The 24211-nt window shown below is 43.4% G+C and overlaps 1 protein-coding gene across 1 annotated transcript in view; it reads right to left on the bottom strand.

Annotated features, from left to right (window-relative positions):
• Nucleotides 1-24211, bottom strand: part of LOC140480811 (disintegrin and metalloproteinase domain-containing protein 12-like) — a 230747-nt gene that overhangs the window by 110180 nt on the left and 96356 nt on the right. The window contains exons 4-6 of the mRNA XM_072576233.1: nucleotides 19582-19660; nucleotides 8191-8267; nucleotides 7094-7268 (exon numbers count right to left, since the gene is read on the bottom strand). Of these exons, the coding sequence (XP_072432334.1) occupies nucleotides 7094-7268; nucleotides 8191-8267; nucleotides 19582-19660 (331 nt within the window). The remainder of the gene's footprint in view (nucleotides 1-7093; nucleotides 7269-8190; nucleotides 8268-19581; nucleotides 19661-24211) is intronic.

Raw genomic sequence — 24211 nt, 5'->3', positions numbered from 1 at the left:
CTTCACTTGGAGGTCGCCACTGATGATGTCTGGATATCAAACCTACAGCTCAGCGAGCAAACCTACACCCTAAACCTCAACCTGAGCTACAAACCTTGCAAAAATTTACCAGGATGTTGCCTAATATGGAGGGAAAGTCTTACGAGGAAAGGCTGAGAGACTTGTGTCTGTTCTCATTGAAGAGAAGGCTACGAGGGGATTTAATAGAGACATACAAGATGATCAGAGGATAAGATAGGATGGACAGTGAGACTGTTTTTCCGAGGATGATAACGTCAGCTTGGTAGAAGGGGGCATAGCTACAAATTGAGGGCTGATAGGTTTAAGATAGATGTCAGAGGCAGGTTCCTTTCTCAGAGAGTGGTAAGGGCGTGGAAGGCCCTGCCTGCTGATGTAGTCAACTCAACCACATTAGGGGCATTTAGACAGTCCTTGGATAAGCACATGGATGATGATGGGATTGTGTAGGGGATGGGCTTAGATTAGTTCACAGGTCGGCACAACATCAAGGGCCAAAGAGCCTGTTCTGCGCTGTATTGTTCTATGTAAAGATCAAAGCCTTAGGCTCTGCAATCTGCTCCCTGGCTTCCCAAAGAATCCAAGGATAAGTCCCATCCGGACTTATGTATTTTCACACTTCCAGAATTGCAAACACCTCCTGCTTGTGAAACTCAATCCTGTGAAGTCTAGTAGCTTGTGTCTCAGTATTTCCTCCACAATATTGTCTTTGTCCAGTGTGAATACTGACAAAATGAATTCATTTAGCGATTACCCTATCTCCTCGGACTTCACGCACAACTTCCCACTGTTTTCCCTGATTGGCCCTAATCTTACTCTAATCATTCTATACCAAAATAATACCATTCTAATACATAATATACCAATAGAAAGCTTTAGGGTTTTCATTGATCCTATCTGCCAATGATTTCTCATGTCCCCTCCTGGCTCTTCTTAGCTCTCTCTTTAGATCCTTCCTGGCTAACCTGTAACTCTCAAGCGCCCTAACTAAGCCTTCACATCTCATCCGAACATCAGCCTTCTCCTTCTTGACAAGAGACTCAACGTCCATCATAAATCATGGCTCCTGCGCTTGACAGCTTCCTCCATGCTTGACAGGTACACACTTATCAAGGACACACGGTAGCTGTTCCTTGAATAAGCTCCATATTTCTGTTGCGCCCATACCTGCAGTTTCCCTCCCAAACCTATGCATCCTAAATCTTGCCTAATTGCATCGTAATTACCTTTCCACCAGCTCTTTCTGGGGTAGGTGAGAACTCTACAAGCAGAATGGTCTTCATCTGAACCAGAGGGGTACGAATATCCTGGGGGGGATATTCGCTAAGGCTATTAAGGTGGATTTAAACTAACACAGCAGGGGGATGGGAACCAAAATTGTAGTTCGAGTATAGGAAGGGTTGAGAGTAGAGAAGTCCAAAATCAAGTTTCAGGGTTGTAAGATGGCACCAGCAAACAAGAAGTTGGTTTGGAGTGTGTCGACTTCAACGCCAGGAGCATCCGGAATAAGGTGGGTGAACTTGCAGCATGGGTTTGGACCTGGGACTTCAATGTTGTGGCCATTTCGGAGACATGGATAGAACAGGGACAGGAATGGTTGTTGCAAGTTCCAGGATTAAGATGTTTCAGTAAGAACAGAGAAGATGGTAAAGAGGGGGAGGTGTGGCATTGTTGGTCAAGGACAGTATTACAGTTACAGAAAGGATGTTTGGGGACTCGTCAACTAAGGTAGTATGGGCTGAGGTTAGAAACAGGAAAGGAGAGGTAACCCTGTTGGGAGTTTTCTGTAGGCCTCCGAATAGTTTAAAAGATGTAGAGGAAAGCATAGCAAAGATGATTCTCGATAGGAGTGAGACAGATAGGGTAGTTGTCATGGGCGACTTCAACTTTCCAAATATTGACTGGGATCACTACAGTACGAGTACTATAGATGGGACAGTTTTTGTCTAGTGTGTGCAGATAATGTAGAGGAGACCGCATTGGGAGCAATGGATACAATAAATGATATTGGTGGATGCGCAGGTAAAACATTTGATGGATGTGGAAGGCTCCTTTAGGGCCTTGGATGGAGGTGAGGGAGGAGGTGTGGGCACAGGTTTTACAGTTCCTGCGGATGGCAGGGGAAAGTGCCAGGATGGGAGGGTGGGTTGTAAGGGGGGCGTGGACCTGACCAGGTAGTCACGGAGGGAACAGTCTTTGCGGAAGGCTGAAAGGGGCGGGGAGGGAAATATATCCCTGGAGGTGGGGTCTTTTTGGAGTTGGCGGAAATGTCGGCGGATGATTTGGCCCTAATCGGGCGCAACAAACCCGAGAAAGCAACTCTGTTTATTCCAGCTCTGAGCTTCCACCCAGCTCCCTGAATGTCTGCCTTAAATCCCCATCCCTTTTCCTACCTATGTCATTAGTGCCTATTTGGACCATGACCTGGGGTTGCACCCCCTCCTCAAGGATCCTGAAAACAAGATCCAAAACATTACAAACCCTGGTAGCTGGGAAGCAACACACCAATCACGAGTTTCTTTGCTTCCCACAGAACCTCCTATGTGTCCCCCTAACTAAGGAGATCCCAATGACTATTGCTCTGCTGCTCTTCTCTCTTCCCTTCTGAGTAATAGGGACAGACTCTGTGCCAGAGACCTGTGCCCCATTGTTTGCCCTGATAAGACTCTCCTCCAATAGTATCCAGAATGGTGTACTTGTTTTTGAGGGGAACGGCCACAGGGGATCCCTGCACTGCCTGCTGGTTCCCTTTGCATCCCCTGACTGTAGCCTAACTACCGCCTTCTTGTACCTGAGGTGTGACTACCTCCTTGTAACTCCTCTCAATAACCCCCTCCGCCTCCCAAATGATCCGAAGTTCATCCAGCTCCAGCTCCAGTTCCCTAATGCAGTTTTTGAGGAGCTGGAGTTGGGGTTCACTTCCCACAGATGTAGCCAGCAGGGACACGATTGGTGACCCTTACCTCCCACATTCTGCAGGAGGAACATTCAACTGCCCTCACCACATTCCCACTATTCTAAATTGCAAACAAGACTAGAAAAATAAAGAATAAAAACAAATGAGTTACCTTACCAATACGGCACACAGAAACATTTTTTTTTGAGGAGGATGGGTGGGAGACATTACCCAAGTTGTGTTTCGGGTAACGCAACCACCCAAATGTAAAGCCTCACTTACGCAGCAGTCCTCTGTTCGCTCCCCCTCAATGTGATCTTTAGCAAGCTATGGAAAGATCACACGGTACAGTTGGCAAGCCCTTTAAATGATTACGAGAGGCAAAACTCGTAATAAACTTGAAGAAAACAGAATTCGTGAAGATAGACGTGATGTTCTTGGGACATAACATTGGTCCTATAAGGGAACGCAAAGACGAAGGCCAGCAAGGAATTTCCATGGCCATCCTTGAAGAAAGAGTTACTTTAATTTTTTGGACTAAGCAGATTCTACCAGAAGTTTGTTCCAAACTTTAGTAAGTCTGTTCGCGGTGCCACGACACTGCTAAAGATAAACATAAAACTTTGGTGCACAAAATAATGCCAGGAGGCATTTGAGAATTTAAAAGCAGTATTAACCACCACAGCAGTTTTAGCTACATCAAATCCTTTAAAAACCTTCAAAATTACAATCGATATAAGAGTTGGAGTTATACCGCTACAGGAAGATGATGTTGGAATTGAACGGCCAATTGGCAACTTTTCAAAGAAACTCAACACCAACCAAAGAAAATACTCTACTATTGAGAAAGAATGATTGAATTTGATACTGGCCTAACAGCATTTTAATGTTTGTGACAAACAATGCATTGAAGACAGTTGTGTACACTGACTACAATCCTCTGACATTCTTGGAACAATTTAAAGATAAAAATATGAGACTATTTCATTAGAATCTTATGTTACTGACTTTTAATTTACAAACTGTACATGTTGCGGGTCGTAAGAATGAGATAGCAGATATGCTATTGCGGATTTAAAGGATAAAGTATTGATAAGATTGAACAGGTTCCAATGTTACAAATGTGTGCAGAAATTAATATGAACTTAGATTAATGTCCAATGTATTTCATTGTAATAGGGTTAAGAATTTAAAAACTGAAGCTATTTTTCATTATAGAACATAGAACATAGAACAGTACAGCACAGAACAGGCCCTTCAGCCCACGATGTTGTGCCGGCCACTGATCCTCATGTATGCATCCTCACATTTCTGTGACCATATGCATGTCCAGGAGTCTCTTAAATGTCCCCAGTGACCCTGCCTCCACAACTGCTGCTGGCAACGCATTCCATGCTCTCACAACTCTCTGTGTAAAGAACCCGCCTCTGACATCCCCTCTATACTTTCCTCCAACCAGCTTAAAACTATGACCCCTCGTGTTAATAATTTCTGCCCTGGGAAATAGTCTCTGGCTATCGACTCTATCTATGCCTCTCATTATCTTGTATACCTCAATTAGGTCCCCTCTCCTCCTCCTTTTCTCCAATGAAAAAATTCCGAGCACAGTCAACCTCTCCTCATAAGATAAGCCCTCCAGTCCAGGCAGCATCCTGGTAAACCTCCTCTGAACCCTCTCCAAATCATCCACATCTTTCCTATAATAGGGTGACCAGAACTGGACGCAGTATTCCAAGTGCGGTCTAACCAAAGTTTTATAGAGCTGCAACAAGATCTCACGACTCTTAAACTCAGTCTCCCTGTTAATGTAAGCCAAAACACCATATGCTTTCTTAACAACCCTGTCCACTTGGGTGGCCATTTTAAGAGATCTACGTACCTGCACACCAAGATCTCCTCCACACTGCCAAGAATCCTATTCTTAATCCTGTACTCAGCTTTCAAATTCAACCTTCCAAAATGCATCACCTCACACTTATCCAGGTTGAACTCCATCTGCCATCTCTAGCCCATCTCTGCATCCTGTCAATGTCCCGTTGCAGTCTACAACAGCCCTCTATACTGTCAATGACACCTCCAACCTTTGTATCGTCTGTAAACTTGCTGACCCATCCTTCAATCCCCTCATCCAAGTCATTAATAAAAATTACAACCAGTAGAGGCCCAAGGACCGAGCCCTGTGGAACACCACTCACCACAGACTTCCAGGCAGAATATTTTCCTTCTACTACCACTCGCTGTCTTCTGTTGGCCAGCCAATTCTGTATCCAGACAGCTATGTTCCCCTGAATCCCATTCCTCCTGACCTTCTGAATGAGCCTACCATGGAGAACCTTATCAAATACCTTGCTGAAGTCCCTATACATCACATCCACAGCTCGACCCTCATCAACCTTTCTAGTCACATCCTCAAAGAACCCGATAAGGTTTGTGAGGCATGACCTGCCCTCACAAAGCCATGTTGACTGCATTTTATCAAGCCATGCTCTTCCACAGGGTCGTAAATCCTATCCCTCAGAATCCTTTCTAACACCTTGCAGATGACAGATGTGAGACTTACTGGTCTGTAATTGCTGGAAATTTCCCTATTTCCTTTCCTGAAGAGAGGAATTACATTTGCCTCTCTCCAGTCCTCAGGTACGACTCCAGTGGAGAGCGAGGATGCAAAGATCTTCGCAAGTGGTGAAGCAATTGCATTTTTCGTTTCCCAAAGCAGCCGAGGACAAATCTGGTCCGGGCCTGGCGACCTGTCAATCTTAATGTTTGACAAAATTTTCAGCACATCAGCTTCCTCTATCTCTATCCATTCCAGCATGCACACCTGCTCTTCAAAGGTTTCATTCACGACAAAGTTTGTTTCTTTTGTAAAGACAGAAGCAAAAAACTCATTTACGTCTTCCCCTATCTCCCCAGACTCCACACACAAATTCCCTATGCTATCCCTGATTGGGCCTACTCTTTCTTTGACCATTCTCTTATTCCTCACATAAGTGTAAAATGCCTTTGTGTTCTCCCTAATCTATTCTGTCAAGCCTTTCTCGTGCCCCCTCCTGGCTCTCCTCAGACCATTTTTGAGCTCCTTCCTTGCCTGCCTATAATCCTCTAGAGCTAAGCTTGACCCTAGCTTCCTTCACCTTATGTAAGCTACCTTCTTCCTTTTGAGAAGAGGCTCCATCGCTCTCGTCATCCAAGGTTCCTTTATCTTACCCCTTCTTGCCTGTCTCAAAGGGACATATTTATTCATCACTCGCAACAACTGTTGATTAAACAGTCTCCACATGTCTATAGTCTATATTATGATGGTCCATTTTTTCTGAATGGGGAAGATGTTAAGAAGTTGAAGGCGTGTACTGTACCTTTAAGAGAGAGTAAATGCTGTTCTGAACTGAGAGCTTGCAAGCACCTGTGTATTTGAGTTGATAGCAGTCTCAGGATGTACTGGAAAATTGAAAGTATGTAACATTTGGCTGTGAAATAGATACCTGAGTTGATTGTCATTTTGATAACAATTCAAATTTAACCAATCAGTTTAAATCATGCCTCAGGATATTAAAACCCAATTGAGTTTAGTGCTTTGGCAACTTCGAACTAATGAGACAATCCGATGTTGGGGGTATAAAACAGACAGGTATTTTGAAAGTCAGACAGAGTAACTGTCATTGAGAAAGACCCAAGATATCAAAACACTCCATTTTCACAAAAAAAGAATGAAGATGACCCAGGTAGATCTTCAGGTGGAAAAAGAAAGACACCAAAGACGACAGCTGCTGTATGGTTTTGAATATGCCTCATAAGAAGAGCATACTGTTGAAGAGTTGGAGGCAGAAAAAAGCAATTAAGAGAAAGAGGGGCTAACAGTTGTGAATATGCATTGTTTAATGTTCGCTTTTAAGAATGAAAGAATAAATTGATATTATTTTCTTTAAATAGTGTAACTTGGGAGTTCTCTGTTGCTCATATTTTAACAGATTACGAGCCGAGAAGAGCTTTTCTGGGTGGTTGGTTTAATTAACAGAAGGTTTCACTGCTGTGTTGTAACAGTTAGAAGGAAAAGGGGAATATGCTGAGTAAATGAACCTACCATGAGCTGACTGAGCTGAAGGCTGTGTCTGCAGATTGTGTTTTCTACCGGACTCCTTTCTTTCAGTGAGTCAGTTAGTTACAGTGTTCATTACTCACCCTCTGAGAAGGCTGGAGGTGATCAGTCAGGTTTAACTCAAGGGTTAGATTTCTGACTCCACAGCTACTCGGTACTGGCAGGAGATCTTCAGCTCTGTATAACAAATGACGACCATCTGCATCCCCAACCACAGGTTCAATTACATAAGTTCGACTATTGAACACAATCACAGCACTGCAAAAAAGACAGAGGGATACACAGAGAAAAAAACATTGCTTGCAACTGTAACCTTGCTGAATAAACACACTCCAGTACAGTTACACAGTGAGTGACCTGTACCCTGCTAAGACACACATCCCAGTACAGTTACACAGTGAGTGACCCTCACCCTCCTGAATAAACACATCCCAGTACAGTTACACAGTGAGCGACGCTCACCCTGCTGAATAACACATCCCAGTACAGTTACACAGTGAGTGACCCTCACTCTGCTGAATAAACACATCCCAGTACAGTTACACAGTGTGTGACCCCAATCTGGCTGAATAACACATCCCTGTAGTTACACAGTGAGTGACCCTCACCCTGCTGAATAAACACATCCCTGTACAGTTACAGTGTGTGAGACTCACTCTGCTGAATAAACACATCCCAGTACAGTTACACAATGAGTGACCCTTACCCCACTGAATAAACACATCCCAGCACAGTTACACAATGAGTGACCCTTACCCCACTGAATAAACACATCCCAGTACAGTTACACAATGAGTGACCCTCACTCTGCTGAATAAACACATCCCAGTACAGCTACACAGTGAGTGACCCCAATCTGGCTGAATAAACACATCCCTGTAGTTATACAGTGAGTGACCCTCACCCTGCTGAATAAACACATCCCAGTACAGTTACACAGTGAATGACCCTCACTCTGCTGAATAAACACATCCCTGTAGTTATACAGTGAGTGACCCTCACCCTGCTGAATAAACACATCCCAGTACAGTTACACAATGAATGACCCTCATTCTGCTGAATAAACACATCTCAGTACAGTTACACAGTGAGTGATCCTGCCGAGGTAATATCTTAAAGCCTAAAATGTTCTTACCTAAATCCAGTTCAAAACCTGAGAAGAAACTATCAGTTTCTTTACCTGAATCCTGAGCACATGCTTGCAGAGACCTGGGATCCAGGGAATCTTCTCACAGATCCCTCATAGTAACAGCGATACTGTAGGAACATACATCTCAGCATTAAACCTCCTGATAAGTAGCAATATCACATGAGATCACATTTCCCAGAATTTGGCTCTCTCTTAAATGGACCATACCAGCAGATGCAGCACACAGAATGAGTCTCAGAGAATTGAGATAGTGGTTGCTGGTTGAATAGGTTAGGAAAGCGATAAAATTAGGGTAACAAAGCTTGCCCAGATTAAATGTCAGTGGGTAATAATTATCATTGTCTGCACGGTCTTCCACATTTTGTCATTTACATAAATGATTTGGATGCGAGCATAAGAGGTACAGTTAGTAAGTTTGCAGATGACACCAAAATTGGAGGTGTCGTGGACAGCAAAGAGGGTTACCTCAGATTACAACAGGATTTGGACCAGATGGGCCAATGGGCTGAGAAGTGGCAGATGGAATTTAATTCAGATAAATGCGAGGTGCTGCATTTTGGGAAAGCAAATCTTAGCAGGTCTTATACCCTTAATGGTAAGGTCCGAGGGAGTGTTGCTGAACAAAGAGACCTTGGACTGCAGGTTCAGAGCTCTTTGAAAGCTCCTTGGAGTTGCAGGTAGATAGGATAGTGACGAAGGTGTTTAGTATGCTTTAGAGGGAGTGCAGCATAGGTTCACGAGGTCAATTCCTGGAATGGTGGGATTCCTGGAAAGACTGGAGCGACTGGGCTTGTATACCCTTGAGTTTAGAAGACTGAGAGGCGTTCTGATTGAGACATATAAGATTATTAAAGGATTGGACACACTGGAGGCAGGAAACATGTTTCCACTGATGGGTGAGTGCCGAACCAGAGGACACAGCTTAAAAATACGGGTTAGACCATTTAGGACAGAGATGAGGAGAAACTTCTTCACCCAGAGAGTGGTGGGTGTGTGGAATGCTCTGCCCCAGAGGGGCCAGTCTCTGGATTCATTTAAGAAAGAGTTGGACAGAGCTCTCAAGGATAGTGGAATCAAGGGTTATGGAGATAAGGCAGGAACAGGATACTGATTAAGGATGATCAGCCATGATCATATTGAATGGTGGTGCAGGCTCGAAGGGCAGAATGGCCTACTCCTGTACTTATTGTCTATTGTCTTGGTCAAAGTATTGAGTACAGGAGTTGGGAGGTCATGTTGCGGCTGTACAGGACATTGGTTAGGCCACTGTTGGAATATTGCATGCAATTCTGGTCTCCTTCCTATCGGAAAGATGTTGTGAAACTTGAAAGGGTTCAGAAAAGATCTACAAGGATGTTGCCAGGATTGGAATATTTGAGCTATAGGGAGAGCCTGAACAGGCTGGGGCTGTTTTACCTGGAGCATCAGAGGCTGAGGAGTGACCTTATAGAGGTTTACAAAATTATGAGGAGCATGGATAGGAGAAATAGACTAAGTCTTTTCCCTGGGGTCGGGGAGTCCAGAACATAAGGGCATAGGTTTAGGGTGAGAGGGGAAAGATATAAAAGAGACCTAAGGGGCAACTTTTTCACGCAGAGGGTGGTACGTGTATGGAATGAGCTGCCAGAGGATGTAGTGGAGGCTGGTACAATTGCAACATTTAAGAGGCATTTGGATGGGTATATGAATAGGAAGAGTTTGGAGGGATATGGGCCGGGTGCTGGCAGGTGGGACGAGATTGGGTTGGGATATCTGGTCGGCATGGACAGGTTGGACCAAAGGGTCTGTTTCCATGCTGTACATCTCTATGACTCTATGACCTATGCTCCACAAATATGAGATCGAGTCAGAGAAACAGACTCTTCAGTCCAACTCAACCATGCCAACCAGGTCTCCCAATTTAAACTTGTTCCAAGTTATAAAGTCACACAACACCAGGTTATAGTCCAATAGGTTTAATTGGAAGCACTAGCTTTTTAAGCGCTGCTCCTTCACCAGATGGTTGAAGAGTATAAGATCGTAAGACACAGAAATTATAGTAAAAGTTTACAGTGTGATGTAACTGAAATTATATCTTCAAAAAGACCTGGATTGTTTGTTAAGTCTCTCACCTTTTAGAATTACCATCTTGGTTTCAGTTCTTTCATATGTAAATTGCAGAACATTTAAAAGTTACATTCTCAAGTGAACTTTAACAATTAGTGTCATGTCGGCCCAGATAATGCATTTAAGATGTGAGATGCCCTGTGTGAGACTGTCTGTGCCACAATAATCAGACTGATTCTAATCTAAAAAATGGATTTACGCAATTTTCCATGGATTCATGTAGTTTTTGAGCAAAGTAAAATGAATTTCTCCAAGTACAAATTCACCCAAAGACCGAGAAGAAAAAAGAAAATTTACAGTCCAGGAACAGGCCCCTTCAGCCCTCCAAGCCTGAGCTGATCCAAATCTCCTGACTAAACCTGTCACCCAATTCCTAAGCATCTGCATCCCTCTGCTCCCCACCTACTCATGCATCTGCCCAGATGCATCTTATATGAATCTACTGTGCCTGCCTCTACTACCTCTGCTGGCAACACGTTCCAGGCACCTACCACCCTGTGTCTAAAGTACTTGCCACATGTATCCCCCTTAAACATTTCACCTCTCACCTTGAAAGCATGATCACTTGTTATTGAATCCCTCACCCTGGGAAAAATCTACCCTGTCTACACCCTTCATGATTTTGAAGACCTCAATCAGGTCCCCCCTCAACCTCTTTTTTTCTAATGAAAACAATCCTAACCTACTTAACCTCTCTTCATAGTTAGCACCTTTCATGCCAGGCAACATCCTCATAAACCTTCTCTGCACCCTCTCCAAAGCGTCCACACCCTTTTGGTAATGTGGCAACCAGAACTGTACACAGTATTCTAAATGCAGCCGAACCAACGTCTTGTACAATTTTAACATGACTTGCCAGCTCTTATACTCAATACCCTGTCCGATGAAGGCAAACATACTATATGCCTTCTTGATCACTCTATCCACCTGTACAGCAACTTTCAGGGTACAATGGACCTGAACTCCCAGATCGTTCTGCTCATCAACTTTTTCCAAGACTCTTCCGTTTACTGTATAATTCGCTCTAGAATTAGACTTCCCAAAATGCATCACCTTGCATTTGCCTGGATTGAACTCCATCTGCCACTTATCTGCCCAACTCTCCAGTTTATCTGTATTCTCTGACAGTCCCTTATGTTTTCTGCTACTCCACCATTCTTCGTGTCATCCGCAAACTTGCTGATCATACCAACAGTGCCCTCTTCCAGATCATTTATGTATATCACAAACAACAGTGGCCCCAGCACTGATCCCTGTGGAACACCACTGGTCACCTTCCTCCATTTCGAGAAACTCCGTTCAACTACTACTCTCTGTCTCCTGTTGCTCAACCAGTTCTTTATCCACCTAGGTAGAACACCCTGCACACCATGTGACCTCACTTTCTCCATTAGTTTACCATGAAGAACCTTATCAAACACCTTACTAAAGTCCATGTATATGACATCAAAAGACCTCCCTTCATCTCTCAACTTGGTCACTTCCTCAAAGAAAGTTGGGAAGGCACAACCTCCCCTGTACAAAACCATTCTGTTCTAAATATAAATAGATTTTATCCCTCGGTACCTTCTCCAGCAACTTTCCCACCATCGACGTCAGGCTCACTGGTCTGTAGTTACCTGGAATATCCTTACTACCCTTCTTGTACAGGGGGACAAAATGAGCAACCCTCCAGTCCTGCGGCACCTCACCTGTGTTTAAGGATGCTACAAAGATATCTGTCGGGGTCCCAGCTATTTCCTCTCTGGCCTCCCTCCGCAACCTGTTCCTACTTATGTCAACGTGTTCCAGAGAAATTAAATTTCTATCTCTCATCTCAACATTCATCATGTCCCTCTCCTCAGTGAACACTGATGCAAAGTAATCATTCAGAATCTCACCCATTCTCTCAGGTTCGACACACAGCCTTCCTTCCTTATCCTTTAGTGGACCAATCCTTTCTCTATTTACCTGCATGCTTCTTTCTAAGAATAAAAGGCTTTGTGATTCTCCTTAACTCTGCTCACTAAAGCTATTTCATTACCCCTTTTAGCCCACTTGGTTCCTCATTTAAGACTGGACTTCCTCTCCTGATATTCCTCCAGGGCCCGTTCTGTTCTTAGCTGCCTGGAGCTTATGTATATTTGAAAGCCTCCCACATATCAAATGTGGGCTTTCCTTCAAATAGCTGTGTCCAATCCACATTTCCCAGCTCCTGCCTAATTTTGATATAATTGGCCTTGGCCCGGTTTAGTACTTTTCCCTTCGGATCACTCTCATCTTTGTCTACACATATTCTAAAACTTACAGAATTGTGGTCACTGTTCCCAAAGAAATCCCCCAACTTCTACCACCTGTCCTGGCTCATTCCCCATTGTCAGGTCCAATATGGCCACTTCTCTCGTTGGACTATTGACATACTGCTTGAGAAAACTCTCCTGAACGCTTCTTACAAATTCTGTCCATTCCAGACCTCTGACACGAAGTGTATTCCAATCAATGTTGGGAAAATTAAAATCTCCCATCACCACCACCCTGTTGCCTTTACATCTTTCCATCATCCGTTTACCTATTTGTTTTTCTACCTCACGCTCACTGTTGGGAGGCCTGTAATACAGCCCCAACAATGTAACTGCATCCTTCTTATTTCTCAGCTCCACCCATAATGCCTCACTACCCAAGCCCTCCATAATGTCCTTCTTTAGCACAGCCGTGATATCATCCCCGACCAACAATGCAACTCCACCCCCTCCTTTACTTCCCTCCCTGCCCTGTCTGAAGCGTCTCTATCCTGGAACATTTAGTTGCCAATCATGCCCTTCCTTTAACCAAGTCTCTGTGATTGCAATAATGTCATACTCCCAGGCACCGATCCAAGCCTTAAGCTCATCTGCGTTACACACTATACTCCTTGCATTAAAGTATGTGCACTTCAGGCCACCAGTTCTTTTGTGCTCACCTGCTCTCTGCCTACTCTTCCCCTCGTTAATGCTATCTTCATAATTCTTACAGTCTCCAGTTTCTACCTTGCTGTCTACTTGTCTTCTCTTCTGGATCCCAGCCCCCTGCCACATTAATTTAAAACCTCCCCAACAGCAGTCACAAAAACTCTCCCAAGAACATTACTTACAGTCTGGTTCAATTTGTAAGAGTCCCACCTTCCCCAGAACCAGTCCCAATGTCCCACAAATCTGAACCCCTCCTTCCTACACCATCCCTCAAGCCATGTGTTCATCCTGCTTATTCTTTCATTTCTACACTGGCTAGCAATGGCACTGATAGCAATCCTGAGATTACTACCTTTGAGGTCCTCCTTTTTTACTTCTCTCCTCGATCCCTGAATTCTGCTTTCAGGGCCTCATTTCATTTTTTATTTATATCGTTGGTGGCTATATACACCAAGACAACTGGCTGTTCATCCTCCCCTTTTAGAATTCTCTGTAGCCGATCGGTGACATCCCTGACAGGACCACCTGGGAGGCAACATACCAACCGGGAGTCTTGTTTTCAGCCACAGAAATGCCTCTCTACTCCCCTTACAATAGAATCCCCTATGACTAAAGCCCTACAAGTCTTTTTCCCACCCTTCTGAACAGCAGTGCCCACCACTGTGCCATGATCTTGGCAACTCCCCTGGTAAACCATCTCCACCAGCAGTATCCAAAGCAGTATCCTGTTTTGGAGGGAGATGACCACAGGGGACACCTGCACTGACTTCCTACTCTTTTTCTGCTTTTTGGTCACCCATTCACTGTCTCCCTCAGCAATTCTAACCTGTAGTGTGACCAGTTCACTAAACGTGCTATCCAAGACCTCCTCAGCATTGCGGATGCTCCACAGTGAGTCCATCCGCAGCTCCAGAACCGTCATGCAGTCAAACAAGAGCTGCACATGGACACACTTCTTGCAAGTGTAAGTGTCAGCCACGCCCCTGAGTACCCATATTAAGCAAGAAGCACATGCCACGGGTCTGAGGTCCCCTTGACATTTATATCAACTAACTAAAACCAAACAATGCACTTAAATATATGAAAGAAAAGAGAGAAAAAAAGCCTTACCTTACAGAGTCTTTTTCTTCTGGTTAGAGGTGGGGGGTGGGGGGGTGGGGGGAGAACAGGAGATACTACACGTGTAATACCTCAGGTTTAGTCGCTGCCCAAATATATTAAGTCCTTACCTTCCAGGCACCCTCCTGATCTCCATGCCACTCCACTCTGTCTCCTGCTGCTCCCAGACAGAAAAAAGGATGCGTGCTTTGAAGTTAAGAATTTAAACAGTTGCCTTACTTTCTCAGCACCCTCCTGGTCTCCACGTCATCTCCACTCTGTCTCCCCCTGCTCCCGGAAAAACTTATATGTGTATATGTGCGTGTGTGTGTGTGCCTGTGCGTGTATATGTAGGAGTGTCTGTGTGTCTATGTTTGTCTGTGCGTGTGCGTCTGTCTGTGTGTGTATGTGTATCGTGCAATGGGGTCACCTGTAATGTGACATGAACCCAAGGTCCTGGTTGAGGCCATCCCCATGGGACCAAACTTAGCTATCAGCCTCTGCTCGACCACCTTTCTTTGTTTCCTGTCCTGAAGTCCGTCTTGGAGGACGGTCACCCGAAGGTCTGCGATTGAATGTCCTGGATCAGTGAAGTGTTCTCCGACTGGGAAAGAACAGTCCTGTCTTTTGATTGTTGTGCAGTGTCCATTATTTGCTGCTGTAGCCGCTGCTTGGTCTCACCAATGTACCATGCCTCAGGGCATCCTTGCCTGCAGCGTATAACCCTCTAAATTTTTCCTATCCATGCACCTGTCTCAATATCTTTTAAATGTTGTAACTATACCTGTATCTACCACTTCTTCTGGCAGTTCACTCCCTCCCTCACTCTCTCTCTTTAGATGCTGCCTGATCTGGTGAGAATTTCTAGCATTTTCTGTTTTTGATTCACTTTTCTACCAATTATGGCATCTTGCTTTTGCATAACTCAAACTGTAAGCCAAGACATCTAATGGCATTCAGACCCAGTTCAGTAACCTTGGAAAACCTGTGCAATCTAATTAAAGGAAGGTGGTGTGGTGTTAATGTCAAAGGACTAATAATCTGGAAATCCTACCCTAATGGCATTGTAGGTTAATCCACAGCACATGAACTGCCGCGGTTCAAGAAGGCAGCTCACCACTGCCTTCTGAAGGGCAACTAGGGATGGACAATGAATATTGGCCCAGCCAGGAACATCCACATCCCACAAAATGAAAATATAAAAAAGTTCTAGTTATGTTCTGGAAAGACAGTTATGGAAAGACAAGCATAAATGGTGAAATGTGAACTCAATAAAATGTCTGGAATAAATAAGGGAACAAAAATTGGCTTAATGGCATGCATGCAACTACTGTCGATTGATGAAAAAGAACATTTGGCTCAATGTCGTTCAGGGAAAGGAATCTGCTGTCCTCATCTGGCCTGGCCTACACGGGACTCCAGACCCACAGCAATGTGGTTGACACTTAATGGGAGGTGATTCATTTTGAGAGGTCAAATACAAGCAGTAAGTATACAGTCAGTGACTGGACCCTTAGGAGCACTGAAATACAGAGGGATCTTGGGGTGCAAGCCCATAGCTCCCTGAAAGTGGCAACACAAGTGGATAAGGTGTAAAGAAGAGTTATGACATGGGTAAACCTTTCTGCTAATTTAAACCAGCAATACAGAAAGGATTTAACCTGTGCAGTAATCTATGAAAATTCGAGAGACCAATTTGTTAATGTAAAAATTAACAACTTTATTTCTTAAAGAATAACAGAGATAAATAACTAATAACTATTTACAACTCCTTCCTCTAACCTATCGTTTACTTTTCCTTCTATAATACTAGTCTGATAAAAAAACGAGTAAGATTTACCTTTGCATCTTCCTTTGTAGATTTTCCTCTTTTTTAGGGACTTCTGTTTCAAAGGTCATTGATAGGTAAGATACTTTAAAAGAGCTGTGTGTCAGGCAGTCTATACATGCTGCTTGCTTGGCAGTTCTTTCTTCAACTGTTAAATTTTTCCCGGTCTTATACCCTCAAAACATCAGATTATGTCATTGGCTTTCAATATTGTCAATATACTAAATTCAAACTAGATCGGAGTTTGGTATTTTTTGGGGTGTAATTTAAACCGATTGGCCTAATTCAAATTTGTCTTTGTATCCAGGCAACCAGCAACCCTATCTGCTGGGCCAAATGTTACAATGTATCTTATCCAGCGCTCTGGATGCCTAAGTTCTTCACTCTCTGAAAGGTACAGTACACTTCTACACCTTCAATAACAAGAAGGTATACTGCATCATTGTTTGGGACATTGACTATAAAAGTTGGCAGGTCATGTTCCAGTTGTATAAAACTTCAGTTCGGCCACATTTGGAATATAGTGCGCAGTTCTGGTGACCACAGTACAGGAAGGATGTGTAGGCTTTGGAGAGGCAAAGGAGATTTACCAGGATGTTGCCTGGATTGGGGTGTATGAGCTATAAGGAGAGGCTTGGATTGTTTTTGCTGGAGTGTTGGAGTCTGAGGGGCAATCTGATTGAAGCAAATAAAATGATGAGAGGCAGGGATAAGAGGGAATAGTCTGATTCTCTTTCCCAAGATGGAAATGTCAAATACCAGGGGAGTATGTTTAAGGTGAGAGGAAGAAAGTTTACAGGAGATGTGTGAGGTATTTATTTCACACGCGTGCCTGTAATGCACTGCCAGGGGAGGTGGTAGATAGAAGCAGATACTACAGCACTGTTTAAGAGACATTCAGACAGGAACATGATCAAGCTGAAAATGGCAGGATCCATACTTTGTGTCGGGAGATGGGAATAATTTTGAATGGCATTATCGACAGCACAGACATGGTGGGCCAAAGGCCTGCTCATGTGCTGTAATGTTCTGTGTTCATTGTCAGTGTGAAGGTGAGATATCTCTGATTTTAATGTATGCCATGTGTGAATGTGTCAGATTGTGTTCTTGTTTGTGTTTCTGTTCAGATAATCACTCACTGTACTCTTGAATACCTCAGTTGAATCTGCCTGCACCAGATTTCCATGTAGTCAATTCCAAAACCGCCCATTGCTTCAAATAGTTTTTCTTTCACTATGCATTTGCTACTTTTGTAAGACATTTCAAAATTATGCATTCCAGTTCTCAATCCTTTTACAAGAGAGAAGGACTTCTTACTATCTACTCTATCTGAACCTCTCATTATGTTGAAAATTCCTCTCCATGGAAAAGAATCCAAATAACTCCAAAGTTTTCTCCATTGCTGAAGTGTCCCATCCCAGTCACTGTGATGAGGAGCAAGTATCATTCACATAACACAATTACCAAGTAATGACCATCCACAGCAAGATAAAATCTAATCATCACTCCTTGACATTCAATTGTGTTACAATCATTGAATCCTCCACTATCAACATCCTGGGAGTTACTGTTATCCAGAAACTCAACTGGACTCACCACATAAACACAGTGACTCCAAGAACAAGTCAGAGGCTTGGAATACGACATCAAGTAAATCATCTTTTGACTCCCTAAAGACTGTTCACCATCTACAAGGCACAAGTCAGGAGTGTGATGGAATACTCCCCACTTGCCAGCCCCAACAACACTCAAGAAGCTTGACACTATCCAGGAGAAAGCAGCCCGCTTTATTGGCACCACAGCCACAAATATTCACTCACTCCACCACTGATGCTCAGTAACAACAGTGTGCACTACAGAAATTCACCAAAGATCCTTAGACAGCACCTTTCAAACTCACGACCACTTCCATCTAGAAGGACAAAGGAAGCAGATATTTGGGAACCCACCAACTGCAAGTTCCGCTCCAAGCCATTCACCATTCTGACTTATGATGTGGAGGTGATGGTGTTGTACTGGGGTGAAGTTACCTGATAAAAGGGCAATGCTTTAAAAGCTTGTGATTTCAAATAAACCTGATGGACTTTAATCTGGTGTTGTCTGACTTCTGATGTCATCCTGACTTGGAAATAGAGTTCCTTCACTGTTGCTGGGTCAAAATTCTGGAATTTCCTCCCCAGTTGCATTGTGATTGACGTTATACCCCAAAGACTGTATCTTCTCCAGGGATAAGGGATGGTCAATAAATTCTGGCCCAGCCAGTTACGCTCATGTTCCATGAATGAATAAATAAAAATTCTCAACAGTGATACCTGTTACACTCCAGTCATTATGTCTTGCCACCTAAAAATGATCTATTTATGCCTGCTTTTTTTTCCTGTTATTGAGCCAATCTCCTGTCGAAACCAACATGTTATTCCCTAAAGATAGGTGTTTTTTTTTAAGAAATATGAATTTAATCAGAGGATGATTTGATTTCCCCACAAACCACTGCCAATTAAGACCCAAGTGGCTGATGATGATGCATCTGCTGCTCCTGTGTGTTGGTAGTGCAGGGGGGAATGTTGAAGGTGGTCATTGAGGTACCAATCAAACAGGCTGCTTTATCCCAGGTCATAGAGTCATAGAAAAAGCTCTGGTGGTGTCTGAGCTGCAACCTTCCAGACAAGTACCAGGTCCGATCTTTCCAATGTCAAGGAAGTAGCCCGGACCCTAATTTTGCTAGCTGCTTTCAGAAGGTGTAAAAGTGGATATTCCAGGAAGAATGCAGTTGTCAAATCACTTAATTTTAAACAAAAGAGAATTTATTTTATTTACAAGATTGCCGAAAGAAACAAACAAAAGAGAACAGAATACTGAATAATGTAACCTATCGAAAAACCCAGCAGATTATCCCAACTTAATGCTGCTGTTCCCAGTACTTGCAACAGTCCCCATAAATACTCCTTGGCACCAAAGGTAAAATCAAACACAAAGTCTTACAGGAGAGAGAGTGAGATGGCAGCATGGAACCCCCCTACCCCTCTTCCATGAAGCTGTTTCTTGGATCAGCAGCCTCAAACTGACTGCCTGCTTTCAGTGAATAGCCACACTGCCAAAACCAAACGAATCTAGAGAAAAGGTGAATAGAATAACTGACCACTTCCCTTTCATTGCACAAATTTTGTCTTAAAAAACTTAAAAGCCTTTTGCCTGAGGCAGTATCTGTTATCTGTCGTCAAATTGGCCCCAAACACCCATTGAAAGCCCAGACATTTCAGAATCGCTGCTTTTAAACCTCCTGAAAAAAAAAGCCAAGGATAATATAACCTCGTGAAAGGGGCAGCATTGTCACACCAAACACAAGCCAACGTGGTTTGATGCCGATAATATATGCACTGGACAGCAAAGAAAGAAATAGCAGGAATAGGAAAGAGAAACAAAGATTGACAGCTATCTCTTTAACAATTATTGCACTCTCACCATTCCAGTGTCTGTCTCTGTCACCAGAGTTCCATTGGCATCATAATGCGATACCTGGAACCCTCTGGGCAAGAGGAATCTGTGGAAAGAAACAGAATGAGAGTGAACTATAGAAGTTTGCTAATGTGGTGCCATTATTTCAGAAAGGTGGTAAAGAAAAACCAGGGAACTATAGACTGTGGAACCTGACATCAATAGTGGGCAAGTTGTTAGAGGGAATCCTGAGGGACAGGATTCACATGTATTTAGAAAGACAAGGACTGATTAGGGATAGTCAACATGGCTTTGTGTGTGGGAAATCATGTCTCACAAACTTGATTGAGTTTTTGAAGAAGTAACAAAGAGGATTGATGAGGGCAGTGCACTGGATATGATAAGGTGTTTGATAAGGTCTCTCCTCACGGGAGACTGATTAGCAAGGTTGCATCACATGGAATATAGGGAGAACTAGCCATTTGGATACAGAACTAGTTCGAACGTAGAAGACAGAGGGTGGTGGTGGAGGGTTGTTTTTCAGACTGGAGGCCTGTGACCAGTTGTGTGCCACAAGGTTTGGTGCTGGGTCCACTACTTTTTGTCATTTATATAAATGATTTGGATGCGAGCATAAGAGGTATAGTTAGCAAGTTTGCAGATGACACCAAAATTAGAGGTGTAGTAGGCAGCGAAGGTTACCTCAGAGTACAACGGGATCTTGATGAGATGGGCGGAGGAATGACAAATGGAGTTTAATTTAGATAAATGTGAGGTGCTGCATTTTGGAAAGGCAAATGAGGACAGGATTTATACACTTAATGGTAAGGTCCTCAGGAGTGTTGCTGAACAAAGAGACCTAGGAGTGCAGGCTCATAGCTCCTTTGAAGTAGAGTCACAGGTGGACAGGAAAGTGAAGAAGGGGTTTGGAATGCTTGCCTTTATTAGTCAGTGCAATGAATATAGGTGTTAGGAGGTCATGTTGCAGTTGGCATGGATGAGTTGGACTCAAGGGTCCGTTTCCAGACTGTACAGCTCTATAAATCTATGACATAGCAAGTCGTTTGTGTACAGAATGCAGAGTCTAAAAATGTGGTAGAGGCATTCAAGAGGATATTTGGTGGTTACTTGGATGAAAATAATGTGCAAAGGGATGGGGAGAAAGCAAGCTTTTGGCTGTAGATAATGATACTCAATATGAGCTGGTGCAGGCACGATGGACTGAATGGCCTCTTTCTGCACTCCAGGATCTGATTCTGTGACCCTAAAGCTCACATCACCCTATCTCAGAAATATATTACAGTTCCTTCAGTTTAGTTCAATCAAAATCCTGGAATTCCCTCCCTCAGGGCATTGTCTGGTCACCCTATCCAACATGGACTGCTGCAGTTCTTGCTGACAGCTCACCATGACCTTCTCCAGGCACTTGGAGATAGGAAATTAACTTTGGCCCAGCCAATGACACCTGCAACCTGTGAAACAATAAAGAAAGCAGAGAAACAGCAGAATGCTGCTGAGTTATCAAACAGAAAAATTACTTGATGCAAACCAGTGTCTTCATGTACCTCGAACAGAACAAGTTTCTCCATTAGACTTTAATCTTTAAAAGAACAACAATCATTCTCAGATTGCCACTCTTCCACATTGAAAATACGTCTTTTGGAACATGCACATAAAGATACAAACTGGGGACTGAGTACTTGTACTATTTTTAAGGGAGAGCTGGTAGATATGGTTTAGTTGGACTTGCAGAAGGCTCACAAAAATGGTGAACATGTAAGCTTAAAGCTCATGGGTTGGGATCAGTATCATATCATGTGGAAATAGGCATCTTGGCCAGGCTATTGACATGGAGAACGGCTAGTAAGCAGATCACTTTTGGATCAGTTTCTAAGTGGCAGCTAGTGACTAGTATGGGATTGCAGGGATCAGTGCTATTCACAATATATTAATGATTTAGATGAGGGGACAAAATGTTTGCAAATGACACAGCACTGGATGGGAGGGTGAGCAGTGAAGGGGATACAAAGGTACTTCAGTGAGATTTACACAAGTTGAGTGAATGGGTAAATGCATGGCACACGCAGTAAAATGTGGATAAATGTCAAGTTATCCACTTTGGTAACAAAAATAGAAAAGCACATGAAAGGGCAGGACAGTTCATGGTAAGACCCTGGAAAGTGTTGAGAGTGTGTTGCTGGAAAAGCAAAGCAGGTCAGGCAGTATCCGAGGAGCAGGGAAATCACGTTTTAGGCCAGAGCCCTTCATCAGGACGCCTGCTCCTCGGATGCTGCCTGATCTGCTGTGTTTCTCCAGCAACGCACTCTGAACTCTGATCTCCAGCATCTGCATACCTCACTGTCTCCCCTGGGGGATGTTGTCGAACAGAAAAACCGAGGGGTGTAGGTACATAGTTCCTTGAAAGTAGTTTCACAGGTAGACAGGGGATGAAGAAGGTGTTTGGTATGTTTACCTTTATTGGTCAGAGCAATGAGTACACCAGCTGGGATGTCATGTTATAGTTGTACAGGACATTGGTAAGACTGCATTTATCATACTGCATGCAGTTCTGGTCACCCTGCTATAAGAAGGATGTTATTAAACTGAAAATGGTGCCAAAAAGATTTACAAAAATGTTACTGAGACTGGAGGGTTTGAGTTAAAAGGAAATGGTGGATAGGCTGGGACTTTTGTCCCTGGAGCATAGCAGGCTGAGGTGTGACCTTAAAGAGGTTTATAAAATCATTAGAGCCATAGATAAGGTGACGAGTCAAAATCTTTTCACCAGGATAAGTGAGTCCAAAACTAGATGGCATAGGTTTAAGGTGAGAGAGGTAAGCTTTAAAAGTGACCTGAGGGGCAATGTTTTCACATACAGGATGGTGAGTGTGTGGAATGAGCTGACAGAGGAAGTGGTACAAGTAAGTACGATGACTACATTTAAAACACATTTGGACAAGTCCATGGACAGGAAGGGTTCAGAGGGCCATGGGCCAAACACAGTCAAATGGGACTAGCTCAGTTTAAGATATCTGGTCAGCATGGCTGAGTTGGACTGAAGGGTCTGTTTCTGTGCTGTATGACTCTAAGTGAATGGTGATAGATTGGGAAAAGGGGAAGTGCAATCAGACCTGGGCGCCCTTGTATTCCGGTAACTGAAAGTAAGAATGCAGGTGCAGCATGGCAATAGGATGTTACTCTTCAAAGTGAGAGGATTCGAGTAGAAGAGCAGGGATGTCTTATTGCAATTATAGATTTGATTATCTGGCTATGGAAAGAGTGCAACATAAGTTTACCAGACTGATTCCTGCAAAGATAGGGCTGATGTATGAGGAGAGCTTGAATCAGTTATGATTATATTCACTGCAATTCAGTGAAATCTCTTCAAGAAGGCATTAAACAATGTGCATCACAAAATATGCAATAATAAATCTAAATCTAATTCTAAAAGGTTAAGCCTGTGAATTTTGGAGAGGTAGGTTATTGGCATGGATAGAAAAATAGCTCATGGGCAGGAAATAATGAGTGGTGATAAGAAAAAACATTGGAATTAAAAGCAGGATTAGGAAATTCACCTCTGAGTTCTTTGGTGTTTTTGTTTAGTGGGGATAAGGGGATCTTTTTCAGGTTTGCAACCCCTGACCTGTGGAGTTCCACATGGCTCAGTGCAGGCATTGCACCAGTTTCCGATACACATTACTGACTTGGAGGAAGGAAGTGAATGTACTGGAGCCAAATTCACAGCTTGCACAAAATTAGGTGGAAAGGCAGATTACAAGAGGGATACTAACAGTTTACCCAGAGATATAGACGGGCGAGGTAAATGGGCAAAAAGTTAGCAAATGGAATATAATCTGGGAAAATGTGAAGTTGTTCATTTTGGGAGGGAGAACAAAAGAGCAGAATATTATTTAAATGAAGATTAAGTGCAGAAAGCTGCAACACAAAGGGACTTTGGAAGGATTTGCGCATGAAACACAGAAAGATAGCACACAGGTAATCAGGAAGCGGAATCATAGAATCCCTGTGGTGTGGAAATAGCCCCTTTAGAATATTTGCCTTTATATCAAGGGGGTTGGTGTATAAGAGGAGGGAAATCCTACTGCAATTGTACAAGGTGCTGGGGAGATGACATCTGGAGTCCTGTCAGCAGGTTTGGTCCCCTTTCCTTCTTTAAGGAAACTTATTATTTAATTGGAGTCAGTTCAGAGAAGGTTCACTTGCATTATCCCTACAAAGGGATTGTCTTATGAGCAACGGTTAAACAGATTGGGACCTGGCTGACTGGAGTTTAGAAGAATGAGTAGTGATGCCATTGAAACTTAAGTGGGTAACAGGGTAAATACTGAGGGGATTCCTGAAGAAGGGCTGATGCCCGAAACGTCGATTCTCCTGTTCCTTGGATGCTGCCTGACCTGCTGCGCTTTTCCAGCAACACATTGTCAGCTCAAATACTGAGGGGATGCCTGCCCTTGTTGGAGAATCTAGGAGCAGAGTACATAATCTCAAATGTAGGGGCATCAGACTGAGACGAGGAGAAAAGTCTTCTCTCAGAGGGTTGTGAATCTTTGAAACTCCTTGCCACAGACAGCTGTGGGGGCAGAGCTGTGTATATTTAAGGCTAAGATAGATTCTTGATCAGAAAGGGAATCAAGGG

This window comes from Chiloscyllium punctatum, chromosome 1 (genome assembly GCF_047496795.1).
Source record: "Chiloscyllium punctatum isolate Juve2018m chromosome 1, sChiPun1.3, whole genome shotgun sequence".
Taxonomy (NCBI): Eukaryota; Metazoa; Chordata; class Chondrichthyes; order Orectolobiformes; family Hemiscylliidae; genus Chiloscyllium; species Chiloscyllium punctatum.
The sequence above is the reverse complement of the archived record's forward strand: the minus strand, read 5'-3'. Positions and strand labels throughout refer to the sequence as shown.